General features: G+C 40.7%; 1 protein-coding gene across 1 annotated transcript in view; it reads right to left on the bottom strand.

The window, feature by feature from the left end:
- The window catches only part of si:dkey-106n21.1 (solute carrier family 23 member 1), a 228439-nt gene that overhangs the window by 120508 nt on the left and 85832 nt on the right, over window positions 1-22099 (bottom strand). The window contains 2 exon segments of the mRNA XM_034175892.1: window positions 11230-11386; window positions 14704-14821. Of these exon segments, the coding sequence (XP_034031783.1) occupies window positions 11230-11386; window positions 14704-14821 (275 nt within the window).

Raw genomic sequence — 22099 nt, 5'->3', positions numbered from 1 at the left:
AGGCAAACCCAAGTGGAGAGCAGCTAGCAGCCGGGCCCAGGTGGAGAGCAGCTAGCAGCCGGGCCCAGGTGGAGAGCAACTAGCAGCCGGGCCCAGGTGGAGAGCAGCTAGCAGCCGGGCCCAGGTGGAGAGCAGCTAGCAGCAGAGCAGGCAAGCCCAAGTGTAGAGCAGCTAGCAGCAGAGCAGGCAAACCCAAGTGGAGAGCAGCTAGCAGCAGAGCAGGCAAGCCCAACTGGAGAGCAGCTAGCAGCAGAGCAGGCAAACCCAAGTGGAGAGCAGCTAGCAGCAGAGCAGGCAAGCCCAACTGGAGAGCAGCTAGCAGCAGAGCAGGCAAGCCCAGGTGGAGAGCAGCTAGCAGCAGAGCAGGCAAGCCCAGATGGAGAGCAGCTAGCAGCCGGGCAGTGCAGGCCCAGGTGTGGAACAGCTAGCAGCAGAGCAGGCAAACCCAAGTGTAGAGCAGCTAGCAGCAGAGCAGGCAGGCCCAGGTGGAGAGCAGCTAGCAGCCGGGCAGTGCAGGCCCAGGTGTGGAACAGCTAGCAGCAGAGCAGGCAAGCCCACGTGTAGAGCAGCTAGCAGAAGAGCAGGCAGGCCCACGTGTAGAGCAGCTAGCAGAAGAGCAGGCAGGCCCACGTGTAGAGCAGCTAGCAGCAGAGCAGGCAGGCCCACGTGTAGAGCAGCTAGCAGCAGAGCAGGCAGGCCAAGGTTGAAAGCAGCTAGCAGCAGAGCGAGCAGGCCCAGGTGGAGAACAGCTAGCTGGCAAGTCCAGGTGTAGAGCAGCGAGCAGCAGAGCAGGCAGGCCCAGATGTAGAGCAGCGAGCAGCAGAGCAGGCAGGCCCAGGTGGAGAGCAGCTAGCAGCCGGGCAGTGCAGGCCCAGGTGTGGAACAGCTAGCAGCAGAGCAGGCAAACCCAAGTGTAGAGCAGCTAGCAGAAGAGCAGGCAGGCCCACGTGTAGAGCAGCTAGCAGCAGAGCAGGCAGGCCAAGGTTGAAAGCAGCTAGCAGCAGAGCGAGCAGGCCCAGGTGGAGAACAGCTAGCTGGCAAGTCCAGGTGTAGAGCAACAAGCAAGCTAGTAGCACATCCCCATGGTCTAATTTAGAGTCAAGAATGTTGTAAAAACTGAAATATTAAAAGCTCAAAAAGGTTTTAGATTTCAACTTAAAAGACACTATTTTGCAGTCTAAAATCACATAACACATAAAAAAGACATGCTTCTCAGAGCAACACAGCACTCTGGTGACCTGCCGCCATCTTGGACTTGGACTTCTAGACTGGACGACTGCAATGTTGTATTTTCTAGTTTACCGCAGTCCAGCATTAGGGGTCTCCAACTGATTCAAAATGCTGCTGACAGACTTATGACAGGAAGCAGAAAGTTTGACCACATTACACTCATTTTGGCATTTCTTCACTGGCGTCCTGTCCCTGTGAGATCAGATTTTAAGGTTCTGCTATTAAGCTAAAAAATTATTAACTGACTAGCACCTCCCTACTTAAACCCTATGTACCGGCCTGAGCTCTGTGTTCTCAGGGTGCAGGACTACTTTGCATCCCTAGGGTGAATAAAAAGTCTGCAGGTCACAGAGGTTTCTCTTATTGTGCACCACCTGCTTTTTGGAATGATCTCCCTGCATCAATAAAATAGTCAGATTCTATAGGGACTTTCAAATCCAGACTTAAGATGCACTTATTTTCCCTTTGGTATGGCTAGCATACTGGCATAGTATATTGCTATGCTTTCTACCCTTTTAAATTCATTTTATTAGTAAAAAGTGGCTCTGGCCACAACTTTATCTAAAGTCTTTTAATGAAGCTTAGGGCTAGTGGCCGGCGATCACCTACGTATTTCTTCTGTTTTTCTTGTTGCTTAATGCTGACAAATTATAATGTACGTACTTGTTGCCTTTCTTCTGCCTAATTCTGTTTTTTCTCTCTGCTTGAGATGCGGCTCCATCCAGATATGGGAGTGGGTGTCCTCTTCTGCAGGCCTCCTGTCCTGTGCACCAGCATGGATTTCCAAAATTTCCTGTATTTTTTTTTTTTTTTTGTAAATTGTTTTGTCAGTGTGTCAGTAGCAAATGGCCCAAGCAGTGAGTCACCTCTGAGTCTGGTCTACTTGAGGTTTCTTCCTCAAATCATCAGAGGAAGTTTTTCATTACCACTGTCACCTGTGCGCTTGCTCTAGGGGTTGGTAAGGTTAGATCTTACTTGTGTGAAGTGCCTTGAGGCAACTGTGTTGTGATTTGGCACTATAGAAATGAAATATTTGAAACTGAAGGCGGGTTGAGCAGTAACTGCTTGTATTCTACTTATGGAAGTTTGTCCGTTTTGCACTCTTGAGTTGAGACAATCTCCTGTGAGACGTATTATGCCTATGAACACGCACAGCTGTGCATGCATATCTGCGTGTATGGGTGCTTGTGTGAGACAGATGATGGACTGATCCGTCCAGATTGTCATGCGATAACCAAATTACACACGAACGACGTCAGAAAAAAATGACGGAAACTCGGTGCCCTGTTTCACAAAATGTGATGACTGACATGGGTGGGAGGGGGGTGGAGTTACACACTGCAAACCATACTATAATTATTTTTCTGTGTGATTGTCATTGTGTTGTTCTTGCTGATGCAGTCCGATGACGTCAGGTCATGTCTTGGGGCGTGTTACAGCATCCACCACACTACAGACCGACTTTGGCTCCTGGATGGCAGCCACCCAGTCAGATAATTGGCCATCTACCTGTCACAGGTGATACGTGGGTATGCCCTTGGCCTTTTCCAGTTGCTATAGTCCACAACACTAACTGTGCACAGGATCATGATCATACACTGTATTGTCATCTATCTATAAAGCAAGAAAACGTCTGTGTGTGGGTATGTGGCTCACATATCTCTCTGACTTTTTGTCAGATCAACCTCAGCTTTTGGATATGGCTTGCACATTGCACGATCATGGGGGATTAATTTTCAAAACCTTTGTTTTGACATTAAACCTTCAGTTTGACATTGTAACGTTAGTACTTCTAAGAAGGTGCCCTCCGTGGCGTCTCTGTCCTACAAAACCTCCATCTGTTTTCGAATTTCCATCAAAATTTGTTTCCATGTTCTGTTTAGTTTGTCATATAAAACCGCTAACTTTATGTTTATATATATATATATATATACAGGAGGTCTGTCAATAAAGTATAGGTCCTTTTTATTTTTTTCAAAAACTATATGGATTTCATTCATATGTTTTTACGTCAGACATGCTTGAACCCTCGTGCGCATGCGTGAGTTTTTCCACGCCTGTCGGTGACGTCATTCGCCTGTGAGCACTCCTTGTGGGAGGAGTCGTCCAGCCCCTCGTCGGAATTCCTTTGCCTGAGAAGTTGCTGAGAGACTGGCGCTTTGTTTGATCAAAAATTTTTCTAAACCTGTGAGGCACATCGAAGTGGACACGGTTCGAAAAATTAAGCTGGTTTTCGGTGAAACTTTTAACGGCTGATGACAGATTTTGAGGTGATACTGTCGCTTTAAGGACTTCCCACGCAGTGGGATGTCGCGCAGCGCTCCCAGGCACCGTCGTCAGCCTGTTTCAAGCTGAAAACCTCCACATTTCAGGCTCTATTGATCCAGGACGTCGTGAGAGAACAGAGAAGTTTCAGAAGAAGTCGGTTTCAGCATTTTATCTGGATATTCCACTGTTAAAGGAGATTATTTTTAATGAAAGATGTGCGGACGGATTGCAGCGTCGGCTCGCAGCCGCCGCGATGCTCCGCCACAGGAAAAACACCTCTGTTGGAAGCCTTAAGGAAAAGTTGGAACATGCCCAACTGTTAAACAGTTTCTCAGATACTCACTCCACTGAAAGCCATCAAAAGCCGCCTGGATTTTACAAATGGTTATCAACACGGAGGTGTTTTTCCTGTGCCGCCGCACCGTGCCGGCTACGTCCCGACGCGTCTTTCATTAAAAAAATCTCCTTTAACAGTGGAATATCCGGATAAAATGCTGAAACCGACTTCTTCTGAAACTTCTCTGTTCTCTCACGACATCCTGGATCAATAGAGCCTGAAATGTGGAGGTTTTCAGCTTGAAACAGGCTGACGACGGCGCCTGAGAGCGCTGCGCGACGTCCCACTGCGTGGGAAGTCCTTAAAGCGACAGTATCACCTCAAAATCTCTCATCAGTCGTTAAAATTTTCACTGAAAACCAGCTTAATTTTTCGAACCGTGTCCACTTCGATGTGCCTCACAGGTTTAGAAAAATTTTGATCAAACAAAGCGCCAATCTCTCAGCAACTTCTCAGACAAAGGAATTCCGACGAGGGGCTGGACGACTCCTCCCACAGAGTGCTCACAGGCGAATGACGTCACCGACAGGCGTGGAAAAACTCACGCATGCGCACGAGGGTTCAAGCATGTCTGACGTAAAAACATATGAATGAAATCCATATAGTTTTTGAAAAAAATTAAAAGGACCCATACTTTATTGACAGCCCTTGTATATATATATAAATCAAATAATAATCAAAACACTGCACTGGGGTGGTTTGCAGCCGAGTGTGAAGTGTCCGGGATGAATATCAGCACCTCCAAATCCGAGGCCATGGTTCTCGACCGGAAAAAGGTGGTTTGCCCTCTTCAGGTCGGTGGAGTGTCCTTGCCTCAAGCGGAGGAGTTTAAGTATCTCGGGGACTTGTTCACGAGTGAGGGATGGATGGAGCGTGAGATCGATAGACGGATCGGTGCAGCATCTGCAGTGATGCGGTCGCTGTATTGGACCGTCGTGGTGAAGAGAGAGCTGAGTAGAGGGGCAAAGCTCTCGATTTACCGATCAATCTACGTTCCGATCCTCACCTATGGTCATGAGATTTGGCTCATGACCGAAAGAATGAGATCGCGAGTACAAGTGGCCGAGATGAGTTTCCTCCGCAGGGTGGCTGGGTGCTCCCTTAGAGATAGGGTAAGGAGCTCGGTCACTCGGGAGGAGCTCGGAGTCGAGCCGGTGCTCCTCCACGTCGAAAGGAGCCAGTTGAGGTGGCTCGGGCATCTTCCAGTGAGGCGTCCCCTGGCGTTCCAGGCACGTCCCATTGGGAGGAGGCCCCGGGGAAGACCCAGGACACACTGGAGGGACTACGTCTCTCGGCTGGCTTGGGAACACCTTGGGGTTCCCCCAGAGGAGCTGGGGGAGGTCTGTGTGGATCAGGAGGTCTGGGGGGCTTTGCTTGAGCTGCTGCCCCCGCGACCCAACTCCGGATAAAGTGGAAGAAAATAGATGGATGGATGGATAACCAAAACAATTGCCCAACATTTGTTTTTGTAATGCTGATGTCTTATAAATATAATAGTTAATGGGCTAAAGTTTGTCCAGCAGAACTATAAGAGGTGGACACCCCAATCTAAGGTGAAATACTTGGTTAAAAGACAAACACATTTGAAGTCCTTCATGCAGACTTTGTTTTGCAATCAAATTTATAACAAAATTACACACAAAAGGTAGGTAACAGTAAATGTAAATATCAATGAATCAAAATTGAGGTAGTGGTGTATTTCACTGTTTTTACATTGCAATTTTACAAACATAAAATGAATGTATTCAGACAGGAAGGCAAACTGGGTTGTACAGGACAGTCAGGTGCTTAACAGTTGAGAACATAAAGTAGCTGAAGAAAGGAATTAAATAAACAGAGATGGCCAACACATATAAGGGCTGGAAATTTGAATCTGCCTGGTCATACCCACAGTCTCAGCATGTTGTTGTTTTGCTGAGTGTGCTGTGGCTGTGCTGTGCTGAGTGTGCTGGAGAAAGGGATTAAATAAACAGAGATGACCAACACATATACAGGGCTGGAAATTTGAATCTGCCTGGTCATACCCACAGCTGGCTGTTTTGGGGGTAATTTTCAGATTAACTTTTAAGAAAATGTTACCAGTTTGTTCCCCATGTCATGAGGATTCAGAATATATATAGTTTTTAGGGCAACATATTATAGTTTGGGAGTTTATCCCAGACAGACAGATGTAGCCCTTTATATATATATATATAATGGCTTTATTGATGCATTCTGCATCAGTCCCTTATAGCAGTACTAAATCCTCTCTTTGAGTCCAGTGTCTTTCAAGTACTTAAAAAGCCAACACTTCCCCTTCACTTGAAATGCTTCTTACAGAAGATTCTTTCAGACCTTACAATTTATTTCCTTCAGTTTTTATGCTTTAATAGATAAACCATTCAAAAATCACGAGATATATTTAGTAAAATAAAATATTTTGAGGGAAAATTAAAGCACTGTGCTAAATACCGCACAGGTATATTCATTGGTTATGATTTTTATTATTTATATTGCAAGTGGTGGAATTTGTCAGCAAGGTGCCTTAGTGGTTAGCACTGTTGCCCCACAGCATTCCCACCTGTGGCTTTTCTGTGTGAAGTGTGCATGTTCTCTCTGTGTTTGTGTGGGTTTCCTCCGGGTGCAGGTTAGGTGAAATGGAAACTTTATAATTGCCCAGGCTCCCTTGCAAAAGAGGTCTTGATCTCAATGGAACTAACCTGGTTAAATAAAGGTTTAATTAAAATTAAAGCACTGCATTCTGGTGATAGCATTTCACTACACTTTATTTAGAATTCAGTTGGTTTGGTGGTGGTATTTGGCATTATTATGCGGCATTTATGTGGTGATAGTCTTTTTTAATTTCATTTTTTAGCACCCAATTTTCTATAGGAATACAAACTTCCTATGGGCACTGCGCATGTTCATAGTAGTGTCTGGAAGAGATAATACTTTTTTCCTTACTGTTCATATGATACAAATGTGTGAGCATTACAGTCACCAAAAATGTGTTGACAACCAATATTTCTGACGTTATTTACTGATGTCTTTCCGATATATCTTTTTGACCACTATCTGCATTAGTTATATTTCTAGACTGAATTATTTACAGTAGTGTTCAGAATAATAGTAGTGCTATGTGACTATAAAAATTAATCCAGGTTTTGAGTATATTTCTTATTGTTACATGGGAAACAAGGTACCAGTAGATTCAGTAGATTCTCACAAATCCAACAAGACCAAGCATTCATGATATTCACACTCTTAAGGCTATGAAATTGGGCTATTAGTAAAAAAAAGTAGAAAAGGGGGTGTTCAGAATAATAGTAGCATCTGCTGTTGACGCTACAAACTCAAAACTATTATGTTCAAACCGCTTTTTTAGCAATCCTGTGAATCACTAAACTAGTATTTAGTTGTATAACCACAGTTTTTCATGATTTCTTCACATCTGCGAGGCATTCATTTTGTTGGTTTGAAACCAAGATTTTGCTCGTTTACTAGTGTGCTTGGGGTCATTGTCTTGTTGAAACACTCATTTCAAGGGCATGTCCTCTTCAGCATAAGGCAACATGACCTCTTCAAGTATTTTGACATATCCAAACTGATCCATGATACCTGGTATGCGATATATAGGCCCAAAACCATAGTAGGAGAAACATGCCCATATCATGATGCTTGCACCACCATGCTTCACTATCTTCACTGTGAACTGTGGCTTGAATTCAGAGTTTGGGGGTCGTCTCACAAACTGTCTGCGGCCCTTGGACCCAAAAAGAACAATTTTACTCTCATCAGTCCACAAAATATTCCTCCATTTCTCTTTAGGCCAGTTGATGTGTTCTTTGGCAAATGGTAACCTCTTCTGCACGTCTTTTATTTAACAGAGGGCCTTTGCGGGGGATTCTTGCAAATAAATTAGCTTCACACAGGCGTCTTCTAATTGTCACAGCACTTACGGGTAACTCCAGACTGTCTTTGATCATCCTGGAGCTGATCAATGGGTGAGCCTTGGCCATTCTGGTTATTCTTCTATCCATTTTAGGGGAGGTGATGGTCTGGGGGAGGTGATGGTCGGGGGAGGTGATGGTCTAGTGGTTAAGGTGTTGGGCTTGAGACCAGAATATCATGGGTTCAAATCCCAGCCTGACTGGAAAATCACTAAGGGCCCTTGGGCAAGGCCTTTAATCCCCTATTGCTCCCGGTGTGTAGTGAGCGCCTTGTATGGCAGCACCCTGACATCGAGGTGAATGTGAGGCATAATTGTAAAGCGCTTTGAGCATCTGATGCAGATGGAAAAGCGCGGTATAAATGCAGTCCTTTTTGATGGATGTGTTCCATTTTCTTCCACGCGTGTCTGGTTGTTTTGTCCATTTTAAAGCATTGGAGATCATAATCAAATCATTAATCAAACTACGCTGTTCTTCTGAACAATGTCTTGAACGTCCCATTTTCCTCAGGCTTTCAAAGAGAAAAGCATGTTCAATAGGTGCTGGCATCTCAAACAGTCCAAATCCCATGCAAGACTTTTATTTGTTTTTTTTTGTTTTGTTTTGTTTTTTGTTTTTTTTTAGCTCTGCGTTTAATAAGATGCAGCTCCACATTTGATTTGATAGGCTAGCTTCCTATTTTATGATATCTGATCAGATTTTATTGATGATTAAGTTTTTTTTTAACACACACACTGCAGCAGGTTTTTGTGAATGGGCATGTCTTCTGTCATATCTTCAAATACAGGTTGTCCTCAGGGCTGTGTCCTTTCTCCCCTGCTTTTTTCCCTTTATACAGACAGCTGTAGATCTTCTCTACATAAAACTGTCTTGTCAAGTCTTATTGTCTCTCCTTCAGGGCCACCAATCCGATCAGGGCTGTGTCCTCCCTGAATTTGTCACATGGTGTAATGATAGCTTCCTCAATTTAAATGTGTTAAGAACTAAAGGAAATTATTACAGATTTCAGGAAATCGATTGTTGGCTCAAACTCCGGCAGACACTTAATGGATGTTTTTTTTTTTATTTCCTTACCTCTTTAATGTTATTTATTCTGTAATTATGGATAGGCTGAGTGTATAAATGCATTGCCCTTCTGGGACAAATGAAGTAATCTGAATGTAAAGCTGTCTCCTCTGTGGAACTTATGCATTTAAGAACTTTTAAGACTTTTTGGGATGGGTAGAAATACTTGACCCAGATTACTGTATAACAATTAATTTGATTTTATATATGTGTGTGTGTGTGTGTGTGTGTGTATACACACACAGTAGTGTTCAGAATAATAGTAGTGCTATGTGATTAAAAAGATTAATCCACGTTTGAGTATATTTCTTATTGTTACATGGGAAACAAGGTACTAGTAGATTCAATAGATTCTCACAAATCCAACAAGACCAAGCATTCATGATATGCACACTCTTAAGGCTATGAAATTGGGCTATTAGTAAAAACAGCAGAAAAGGGGGTGTTCACAATAATAGTAGTGTAGCAGTCAGTCAGTGAGTTCGTCAATTTTGTGGAACAAACAGGTGTGAATCCGGTGTCTCCTATGTAAGGATGAAGCCAGCACCTGTTGAACATGCTTTTCTCTTTGAAAGCCTGAGGAAAATGGGACGTTCAAGACATTGTTCAGAAGAACAGCGTAGTTTGATTAAAAAGTTGATTGGAGAGGGGAAAACTTATACGCAGGTGCAAAAAATTATACGCTGTTCATCTACAATTATCTCCAATGCTTTAAAATGGACAAAAAGACCAGAGACGCGTGGGAAACAAAACGGAAAACAATCATCAAAATGGATACAAATGGAAACAAGGTACCAGTAGATTCAGTAGATTCTCACAAATCCAACAAGACCAAGCATTCATGATATGCACACTCTTAAGGCTATGAAATTGGGCTATTAGTAAAAAAAAGTAGAAAAGGGGGTGTTCACAATAATAGCATCTGCTGTTGACGCTACAAACTCAAAACTATTATGTTCAAACTGCTTTTTTAGCAATCCTGTGAATCACTAAACTAGTATTTAGTTCATGGGTTAAAGTTCTCCGTCTGGTATGTGATATATAGGCCCAAAACCATAGCAGGAGAAACATGCCCATATCATGATGCTTGCACCACCATGCTTCACTGTCTTCACTGTGAACTGTGGCTTGAATTCAGAGTTTGGGGGTCGTCTCACAAACTGTCTGCGGCCCTTGGAACCAAAAAGAACAATTTTACTCTCATCAGTCCACAAAATATTCCTCCATTTCTCTTTAGGCCAGATGATGTGTTCTTTGGCAAATTGTAACCTCTTTTGCACATGTCTTTTATTTAACAGAGGGACTTTGCGGGGGATTCTTGCAAATAAATTAGCTTCACACAGGCGTCTTCTAACTGTCACAGCACTTACAGGTAACTCCAGACTGTCTTTGAAAACCCTGGAGCTGATCAATGGGTGAGCCTTTGCCATTCTGGTTATTCTTCTATCCATTTTGATGGTTGTTTTCCGTTTTCTTCCACATGGTTTTTTTGTCCATTTTAAAGCATTGGAGATCATTGTAGATGAACAGCCTATAATTTTTTGCACCTGCGTATAAGTTTTCCCCTCTCCAATCAACTTTTTAATCAAACTACGCTGTTCTTCTGAACAATGTCTTGAACGTCCCATTTTCCTCAGGCTTTCAAAGAGAAAAGCATGTTCAACAGGTGCTGGCTTCATCCTTAAATAGGGGACACCTGATTCACACCTGTTTGTTCCACAGGATTGATGAACTCACTGACTGAATGCCACACTACTATTATTGTGAACACCCCCTTTTCTAAAGAAATGATGAAAAACTGTGGTTATACAACTAAATGCTAGTTTAGTGATTCACAGGATTGCTAAAAAAGCAGTTTGAACATAATAGTTTTGAGATTGTAGCGTCAACAGCAGATGCTACTATTACTGTAAACACTACTACACTTTCTACTGTTTTTTACTAATAGCCCAATTTCATAGCCTTAAGAGTGTGCATATCATGAATGCTTGGTCTTGTTGGATTTGTGAGAATCTACTGAATCTACTGGTACCTTGTTTCCCATGTAACAATAAAAAATATACTCAAAACCTGGATTAATCTTTTTAGTCACATAGCACTACTATTATTCTGAACACTACTGTAAGTTATTTCTACAACATGACATCTGTCTGTATGGCTTGAAAGACACTTTCATGAGATCAAGTCTCCTTTCCATCTATCATTCATTTTACAGATTCATCAAGCCATCAGTCTTCCATCAGCCATCAGTTTTGGATTTTTTTTTGTTCGCATATACGAGTATGCTGGCATAACAGCTCGTAAAATTGTGCTTCCCACAGTATATCATCATGGAAATGAATGTATCATTTTTGACAAAACCGACTTTCAATAAATATGAATGGAATTATTTTGTACTACCTGGGTAAGGTATGTGGATCCATGGAGAGTTTTTCACAGCATCCAGTCTGAGATCAGTCCTGGCTGAGAATCCATACACATCCGACTTTGAAGGCAGCATCTCAAAGGTGGTCAGTAAGAAACACACCAACCAGCCACCACACATTCCAAACAAAGCCTAGAAAATGCATACAATAATTTGCGTCAGTAACAGTTTAAAGGCCGGTCCCACTGGGGAGAGGATTAATTGCGTATGAATTGAGTATACAGATGTCGGGTGTTCGTTGTCATCTGCCACAAAATTGGCCAGAAATGTCAAATTACTCAGTATGATTTACGGATATAATAATAATGTATAGCGAATATATGACGAACAATCATGGATGTACCACGCATGTATTAAGGAAATGGATCGGACGCATTGCGATTATCACTGAAGTATTACAGATGTATTGAGAATGCATCATGCCCGTATTGCAGCAACAGCTGCAATATGTGCGCATATGTTGAATTGACACATTTTATGCCAGATGCTCTTCCTGACATAACTCCACATTACATGGAGTGCACGAACCACGAAGGCTGTAACATAACAAAATGTGGAAAAAGTGAAGTGCTATGAATACTTTCCGGATGCACTCTAAGTGTATGCCTCCTTAATGGTATGGGTTAGCTGTGACTCACACTAGAGTGATATATTCAGACAAGAGGAAGAAAAAGGCCATTTTAACATTAAGACAGTAGTTCAGATCAGAGATTTGTATAAAATGTGATTTTGTAGTGTGAACCGTGGAGTTTTGTGCTGAAACCTACGTACATCACCTGCATCACATTTGTTTGTTAACACATCCATGCAGATCTTTACAAAATGGGGGTGGGGGGGGGGGGGGGGGGGTCATATTGTGCAAAAAATCCCCTTTTGTCAACTGTTAACATTTTCATATGTTTGGGGTTTCATGTTAAACATCCCTGACATACCACAATTCCAAGAATGTAGTCACAGAAATTGTCCTTCTACAAGTATAAACATAATTCAGGACGCACCTCTTTTTTGACTTCTGTGATGGATTACCACTCTGTTCAAAATCCACTAAGAAACCCCATAATGCAAAGTGGGAACTGCTACATGATGCAACAATAGCACTAATTTGTTTCATACTAAGTTACTAAATATGTATGTACCAGTAGGTTTACCATATAACATATAGTAATTGCATTATTATGTTTTCCTCAAACCACGCAACCCCACCTCACTTGAATTCTGGTGGGTCGGAGGCTTTGCCTAAGATGACAGAATGGCTAGAAATGCCACTGGGCATGACCCAAAGAGCAATATGCACTTCACTTATTGTCATATATGTCATGTATTTGCATGTTGTTTTTATTTCTTACTTTTGGGGGGCTTTCATTTCTAAATGATATCAGCACAAAAAAGAAAAATCACTTTATGTTAAATGTTGGCATGAACATTAAAAAGCAGTAATAATGTCAGACCTCTGTCTGTGTTTTCATTATGATCAAAGGTTTCTATCACAACTTCATGCAACTTCTGTTACCGCCTCAGGGTGTTGTGATGTGTTGATAATGAACCCAAGGTGCAGACAGAAATGAAAAGAGGTGTACGTGTCAAATCGTGAGTGGTTTATTGGCTGCACCAGGAGCTAACAGACCAAACACTGAAGAAGTGACAAAAAAGTAGTGACAAACAAAAGTAATTCCAAAAATGACCGTGGTAAAACAGGGTGACAGCAGAACAAACTAACTAACTTGAAGACTAGAGGTGACACTAGAAGGTAAATACAATACTCACAGGGAGTGCAGGGAGCAGACAAAGGTGAATGAATCCACAACAAAAGCCTAACAGGTGAGAACGTAATACCAGACGAATTAAATGATGACAGCTGAGAGGAATCAACATGAACAGAAGGCACATGTGGAAAGGAACCAATACCAGGTGGCTACAATTAAACAGAATACTAACAGTGCCAACACAACACAACAGACATTTAAAAGGTGAGTGCACAAAATAACACATAACTGAAGACCAGGAGAAATCATGAAACCACAAACCAGCATAGAACTCAGGAGTTAATAAAGTACAAGAGTGAAAGAACTAAACATAATGACATAAGGAGGTGATCAGAGCACAAAGACTATAAGAAGGAGCAAGACCAAAATCCAGAACTAAAGCAGAAAAGCAATCTGGAAGTCAAACATATTAATGGTGCAGCTTAGCTAAAATTTCCATAATTGTGCATTTTGAGATAAAAGCATAGATTTTGGCACACATATTCTAAATTAGCTAATGTTTATAATCAGATATGGAGCCATCCTGAAGCTGACCTCTAATGAGCTACAGCGGTCAATAAAGAATTACACAGGGGTCAAAATTTTAAAAAAGTTCCAATCATGTTGAAAACTATACTCCATTACTTGTCTGATCATAACAAGTCCAAAAAGGTAATGTTCTGGAGTTATGGGGGTAAAAGCAGCAAAATGGCGACAAAGGTCAGTTTCAGTTTGTAGAGGGGTCAAAAGTTAAAGTTCCTTCAATTTTGGTACAAAGTGATGCAAATTATTGGTTGAGCTAATAGGTTTAATAAATGGAATAGTTTCACTGTGTTGAATACTTGGTGTCCAAAGTAAAGGTCAAACAAGGTCAACGGCCATTGGATTTGATGACATATGACATGTTACCCCATAACATGATAATTAAGCTATTCCATTTTTTTTTATGATTTCTAGAACTGTGTTCAACATGACGTTATGAGTGGAATCTAAATTTAACAACCGTTCACAACTTTTAAACCTGAGCCTGTATAAAACATGCCTCAAGCACTGTTGTGCACGTCTGGCTATATTCGTACATAAATTACGTGGGAATAAAGTTGTGCAAGGACAGCTTTTATCGTGTACGGATCTGTTCATGGAACATGAAACAGTCGCTCAAGAGAAGAGAAACATACCAATAAACTGCTGATTTTATATGCTTGATTGCAGCTTTGATGTTGAACTTGACACTGTTTCTATATAATCACTGTGGAAGATATAGTAAAAGTCACAAAAGACCATGGCTAACTTCACAGAGTAGGGCATTTCTTGCTGCTATATAATACCTTGTTTTATTCCTTCGTGGAACAAATACACAGCTATTCATCCATATGAAAAATGCAGTCATTAATCTTTTTGATTAGACAGCAAAAGTTCATGACTGGACAACCTTCATTCTCTTTTCTGAATGATCAATACCAGGTGGTTTTACATTTCTCAGTCTTTCGCTAGATCTAATCCCAAAGTAAACCATGCTCATGACTTTTTGGCAGGAAAATCAATTATATTATTATTATTATTATTATGTTTTTAAAATGCTAATTTGTTTTATTTTTTATTTACATTTTTGAAGCACATTAAAAACTGTCTTATGAGGTAAAGATCCAGAAACTGCAACTTCAGTTTCTCCCCAAGTATAAATTATGCAGAATGTCACCAACTCACTGAGAAAAGCTTGAACAGTGGATACTGGAAAACTGTCCACTTCTTGTCCTTGTAAGCGATCATTGGAACGTTGACTTTGCTGAGGTACTGAGAGAACAGCAGGATCAGACAGACTGTGCTGTGGGAAAACACACAAAAAAGCACATAGTGTGACAGAGGTTCCCTGGAGTTTTGGCACTTGCTTGTAGCTATTAGTGTAATTGTAGTCAGGTATGGCATGATTCCATTCATGACAAATGTGCACGCAAGTGAAAACATATCGTTATGCAGTTGGCATGCTGCACATGACATTTTGTGTGCAATTTATGCAAATTCTGTGGATAACTTCTGAGAATGTTATGGCTCATTTGAGTGGGAATATTAACCAGTATTTTTAGCCAAATCAGTGGCAATAATACTGATTTATTGTGTGTTACAGAAAAGAATTACAGTGGTCAGCTTCAAATATGACATGTACTTATGATTCAAACTAAATTAATGTATTTACTTCAACTGGCACAAGAAAATTCAGCTTAGGGGAGCAGAAGAAAATTATCTCAACATTGACATGGATATTGTTAAATCAACTGAGCAATCATTCTGTCAACATTTATTTATACGACCCTTTACAGCAACCAGAAGCTGACTAAAGTGATTACAGTAAAATTTATTAAATTAAGTAATTAAATTAATTAAAATAATTTCATGGGAATAAAAGCAAACATACAATGAAATAAACTCATACAATTAAATATAAAAAGCCACATAAAAAGCAAACATGTCAAGGTGCCACAGGGTACTAAAAGATATTTTAAATAAATTAGGCGTGATATTTGATTTTTAAAAAGCACTAGGTCAGAAATAATGTGTAAATCAGGGAGGAATGACAACTGAGTGCCTTCAGTTAAATTAAAAAAATCTTCTGTCAGTGCATTTATAGACATAAAATGATTTATGTGAAAGAGATTTGCTTGATAAAGATGAGCCACTGAGACCATCAGACAGGCTCTGGCAGTGGATTTCTTGTTTTCTTTTCTTGAGACATACATAAAATGAGGTACTATGCTGTCACCTGCAGGTATCTGTGTTCACATGTGCATTACAACAGAAGACCAGTTCAGTCATGCTCCAAACGTTGTTACATAAATGGAGGGGTAATGCAAATTAAAAATAAAAAAGTAGAATACAATGCTAAAGTACTGCATGAGCATAAAAGTAGGAAATGCGACATATAGTTTCATTTGCCAACTCATGCAGTAGCGTCAATATACTGCGTAAATGTAAACTAACATACAGAAACTTTAATCTGAGCTTCAGAGTGCTGATCAGACACTTTAACACCATGAGACAGAGTGTAAATGTAAACTAACATACAGTATCTTTAATCTGAGCCTCAGAGAGCTGATCAGACACTTTAACACTGTGATACAGAGTGTAAATGTAAACTAACATACAGTATCTTTAATCTGAGCCTCAGAGAGCTGATCAGACACTTTAACACTGTGACACAGAGTGTAAATGTAAACTAACATACAGTATCTTTAATCTGAGCCTCAGAGAGCTGATCAGACACTTTAACACCATGAGACAGAGTGTAAATGTAAACTAACATACAGTATCTTTGATCTGAGCCTCAGAGAGCTGATCAGCCACTTTAACACCGTGTGACGGAGTGTAAATGTAAACTAACATACAGAAACTTTAATCTGAGCTTCAGAGTGCTGATCAGACACTTTAACACCATGAGACAGAGTGTAAATGTAAACTAACATACAGTATCTTTAATCTGAGCCTCAGAGAGCTGATCAGACACTTTAACACTGTGAGACAGAGTGTAAATGTAAACTAACATACAGTATCTTTAATCTGAGCCTCAGAGAGCTGATCAGACACTTTAACACTGTGACACAGAGTGTAAATGTAAACTAACATACAGTATCTTCAATCTGAGCCTCAGAGAGCTGATCAGACACTTTAACACTGTGACACAGAGTGTAAATGTAAACTAACATACAGTATCTTCAATCTGAGCCTCAGAGAGCTGATCAGACGCTTTAACACCATGAGACAGAGTGTAAATGTAAACTAACATACAGTATCTTTAATCTGAGCCTCAGAGAGCTGATCAGACACTTTAACACCGTGTGACAGAGTGTAAATGTAAACTAACATACAGTATCTTCAATCTGAGCCTCAGAGAGCTGATTAGACACTTTAACACCATGAGACAGAGTGTAAATGTAAACTAATATACAGTAAGTTTACTTTGATCCTCAGAGAACTTATCAGACACTTTAACACCGTGGTACAGAATGTAAATATAATCTAACATACAGTATATTTAAATCTTTAATCTGAGCCTCAGAGAGCTGATCAGACACTTTAACACCGTGTGACAGAGTGTAAATGTAAACTAATATACAGTAAGTTTAATCTGATCCTCAAAGCTGATCAGACACTTTGGTGGGTCTTATTAACATAAGGTCGCTGTCCTCAAAATCACTGATGATTAACAATGTAATTATGGATCACCACTTAGATATGTTTAGGTTATGTGAAACCTGGCTTAAACCTACTGCTGTCCTCCCCGTAAATGAGGCCTCCCCACCGACATACACATTTATTCATCCTTTTCATCCAAGGCGGGGGTGTTGCTCTAATTTGTAAATCTTGGTTTAGTTTACTAGTTGTTGGGAGTCATAAATACAGCTTGTTTGAACATCTGATTCTCCACCCTGCCCACGGTACTACATACAGTCAAGTTCACAAGAATAAAAAATCAGCCATATTACTTTGTCACTGAATATTGGCCAGATGAATTTGGTGAGTTTATCTCTAACTTGTTAACCTGTGTGGATAACATTCTGACTGTCAGCGACTTCAACATTCATATAAATAAGCCTTCTAATCTCTTCTGCAAATCATTTATGGAAATTGTGGATGTATTAGGATTCTTATGGAGCTAAATCAAGGCCAAAAGTTTTGTAATCTGAAAATAAAAAAGATTGAAAAAATAAATTTTGAAACTGAAAATTAAAGTTTTTTTAATCTGAAAATAAAAAACTGAAAATTCAATGTTTGTTCCTGAATTTTATAATCATTTAAAAAGTATTATCAAAATAAAAATAAGTGTAAGATATAGATTTTTTAGTTTAAATAAATTTTTGATTCAGCTCTGTAATTTTTTTTTTATCAAATAATTTATTTTCTTTCATATTTCTTTTTTTCACCTTCAGATCTTTTTTTCCACTTTCAGATCTTATTTTCAGTTTCAAACTTTTGGCCCCGTTGTGGCGTGGGAGGGCGTGGCTTCGATTGAGAGGGGCGTGGAATTGTGAGTCACAGGAGAGCAATCAGTCCTCACATGATGTTGCTTTCAGGAAACGTGGGTACTTTGATAGATAATGACTTAACACTTTCTCTCCACTGTATTGTCTTGATAGTAAGTCCCTTCGGCTGCTCCCTTGTTTTGCACTCGGGGTCACCACAGCAAATCCAAGGTGGATCTGCATGTTGAATTGGCACAGGTTTTACACCGGATGCCCTTCCTGACGCAACTCCACATTACATGGAGAAATGTGGTAGGGGTGGGATTTGAACCGGGAACCTTCCGCACTGAAACCAAGTGCATTGACCACTTGGGCACCACCCCTACTTGATACCTGTAAATAAAGTGATGTTAAAGATGTCTATTACAAGTAATTCTAGACCACTCTTGGTCATTTTTGATGTTTAAAAACTGGAAAATATGCAAGATTGTAAAGTTTAACACCTATACCTAAAAAAACGATGTGTCACAAATCCACACAAGACCGTGAACGCAGCGCAGCATCGCCGCATGAAAATGAGGCAGGTCGCTCATTTTACAGGCTGCAGTGGAGTGTTACAAGCTTTTTAAGTGACACACAGAGAGACCTGGCTCAGCAGATCTGAAGAAAGCTTTAATATGGACACAACCAAGCAGACCGCCCCAAAATCCAAAGCTGCCCGGAAGAGCGCTCCGGCTACCGGCGGTGTGAAGAAGCCTCGCTGTTACAGGCCTGTGGAACTCCGCCGCTACCAGAAATCCACCGAGCTGCTGCTGATCCACAAGCTGCCCTTCCAGCACCTGGTGAGAGAAATCGCTCAGGACTTCAAGACTGACCTCCGCTTTCAGAGCTCCGCTGATGCTCTGCAGGAGGCCGGTGAGGCTGACCTGGTCAGCAGCTTGTGGATCAGCAGCTCGGTGGATTTCTGGTAGCGGTGGATCTCTCTCAGCGCTACAGTGCCAGGCCTGTAAGGGCGAGGCTTCTTCACACCGCCGGTAGCCGGAGCGCTCTTCCGGGCGGCTTTGGATTTACGGGCGGTCAACTTTGTTACATCGTCATTAAATTCACTATCCGGTACAACATACGGATCCACTGAATCAACTGCTACACATCGATCACAATAAACAGCTTTATCTCGAGGGTTTAAAGCCTCGTAATAAACTTTAATTCTCTCTATTTTCTTTCACACACCAGCCGCGTAGTAAATAAACGATGGAGACGGGAGCAGAGTCATTATCTATCAAAGTACCCACGTTTCCTGAATGCAACATCATGTGAGGACTGATTGCTCTCCTGTCACTCACAGTTCCACGCCCCTCTCAATCGAAGCCACGCCCTCCCATGCCAGAACAGGGCCAAAAGATTGAAATTGAAAAAATAAGATCTGAAAGCAAAAAAAAGATCTGAATGTGAAAAAAAGAAATATGAATGAAAATAAATTATTTGATCAAAAAAATTACAGAGCTGAATCAAAAATTTATTTAAACTGAAAAATATATATATATTACACTTATTTTTATTTTGATAATACTTTTTAAATGATTATAAAATTCAAGAACAAACATTGAATTTTCAATTTTTTTCAATCTTTTTTTATTTTCAGATTACAAAACTTTAATTTTCAGTTTCAAAATTTATTTTTTCAATCTTTTTTTATTTTCAGATTACAAAACCTTTGGCCTTGATTTAGCTCCATAGATTCTAGCAATGCATTCAGTGTTCGACACACATTAGTGGAAATACTGTCATGATGTGGGGTTGTGAGTTATCTGTGTGCTTTATTTTGGTAGTTATTGTAGTGTGGGTTTTATTTCTTTGCAGCTTTTGTTGGTGTTTTGTGTTGGTACTTTCTTGTCTTTCACTATGTCTTGGTGTGGGTGTGTCTGGTTCCCTCTTCTTTGACCACACCTTCTTCCTGCTCATCCTCCCCCACCTGTGTCTCATTGTCTCTGATTACTTCTGTTCTTAAGCCCCTTGTTTCCTGCAGTCTTCTGCCTGATCGTTTGTGCTCCATGCCTGCCTTTCTAGCCTTCATGTCCTTGTCCCTCATCTTTGCCACGCCGTGTTCTGACCTCTCGCCTGTCTATTCACCTCGTTACCAGCCTCATGTTTTGGACACGGTTGCTTTGTGCTGCTTGCTATACTGTGTACCGAATCCAGCCTGAACTATGACTAAAGCCTTTTGAACAATCCTTCCTGTGTCTGAGTCCTGCATTTGTGTCCTGCCTTGTTCAGTCTGTAACTATGACAAATACCCTGATTTTGGTTCTCACATGCGGTACTGCTGTAGTACTGACTAGGGTTGAGCCTGTTCCTGTGAGATCAGATTTTAAGATTCTGTTACTAATCTATAAAATTATTCATTGACTAGCACCTCCCTACTTAGCTAACCTGCTTAAACCCTATGTACCGGCCCAGGCTCTCCGTTCTTAGGGTGCAGGTCTACTTTGTGTCCCCAGGGTGAATAAAAAGTCTGCGGATCACAGAGCTTTCACTTGTCACGCACCTGCTTTGTGGAATGATCTTCCTGCGTCAATACAACACTCAGATTCTGTGGAGACTTTCAAGTCCAGACTTAAGACGCACTTATTTTCCCTTTCGCATGGCTAGCATACTGGCATATGTTATGCTTCCTATCCTTTTAAATTCATTTTATTAGTAAACAGTGGGTTGTGGCTACAACTTTATTTAAAGTCTGAGTCTGTTTGTGAAGCTTGGGGCTAGTGGTCGGCAATCACCTTGGTATTTCTTCTGTTTGTGTCTCATGTCCTCTGCTTTTCTTGTTGCTTCATGCTGACAAATTATACCTTATCTGTAGTCTTTCTCCCACCGGATTCTGTTTCTTTTTTTTTCTGTCTGAGGTGCAGCTCCATCCAGAAGTGGGACTGGGTGTCTTCATCTGTAATGGTCATAAAGTAGATGGGATCTGTGGACCCAATTTGTACAGACTTGCTTTTAACTGGTTTTATGTTATTGCTGTTTGTTGTTTCTGTATTTTTATTTCTGTGTTCTTAAATTCTTGTACAGCACTTTGTGATTTTATCTTGAAAGGCGCTATACAAATAAACTTTACTTACTTATCAGATGGAGGTTTTCCTTACCACTGTCACCTGTGTGCTTGCTCTAGGGGTTGGTAAGATTAGACCTTACTTGTGTGAAGCTTTGTTGTGATTTGTTGCTATATAAATGAAAATAAATTGAAATATAGACAGAAAAACACAACCACTCTCTCACACCTATGGTAAATTTAAAGTGCCCAATTCACCTAACATGCATGCATCTGGAGCACTCAGAGGTAACCCACATGAACATGGGGAGAACACACAAACCCCACATTAAAATAATAGTAATTATACTATTTGAATACTGCAATTTGTAGTATTGCACTAAGTGTGTATGTGTGTGTGTGTGTGTGTGTGTGTTGTAACTAATAAAAACAGAGTTGCTTGTAGTCATGAACTCAATGCCTTTCTCAGTACATGCATCTGAGTGCAGCAGAAATTGCATGTCAGTGTAGAGAATGCCAGAATGCAAACCTAGATAGGAAAGAAGCAAGCTCAGTGCATCCAGAAAGTATTCACAGCGCTTCACTTTTTCCACATTTTCTTATGTTACAGCCTTATTCCAAAATGGATGAAATTCATTTTTCTTCCTCAGAATTCTACTCACAATACCCTATAATGACAATGTGAAAAAGTTATTTTATTATTATTATTATTTATTTATTTATTTATTTTTTAGATTTTGGCAAATTTATTAAAAATAAAAAAAAATAAAAAAAAAATGAAGAAATCACATGTACATAAGTATTCACAGCCTTTGCCATTCAGGTCAAAATTGAGCTCAGGTGCTCCCCGTTTCCACTGATCCTCCTTGACATGTTTCTACGGCTTAATTGGAGTCCACGTGGGGTAAATTCAGTTGATTGACATGATTTGGAAAGACACACACCTGTCTACATATAAGGTCCCACAGTTGACAGTGCATGTCAGAGCACAAACCAAGCATGAAGTCAAAGGAATTGTCTGGAGACCTCTGAGACAGGATTGTCTCGAGGCACAAATCTGGGGAAGGGTACAGAAACGTTTCTGCTGCTTTGAAGGTCCCAA

The sequence above is a fragment of the Thalassophryne amazonica genome, chromosome 8 (genome assembly GCF_902500255.1).
Source record: "Thalassophryne amazonica chromosome 8, fThaAma1.1, whole genome shotgun sequence".
Lineage (NCBI taxonomy): Eukaryota > Metazoa > Chordata > Actinopteri > Batrachoidiformes > Batrachoididae > Thalassophryne > Thalassophryne amazonica.
This window is presented reverse-complemented; position numbering and strand designations above follow the sequence as displayed.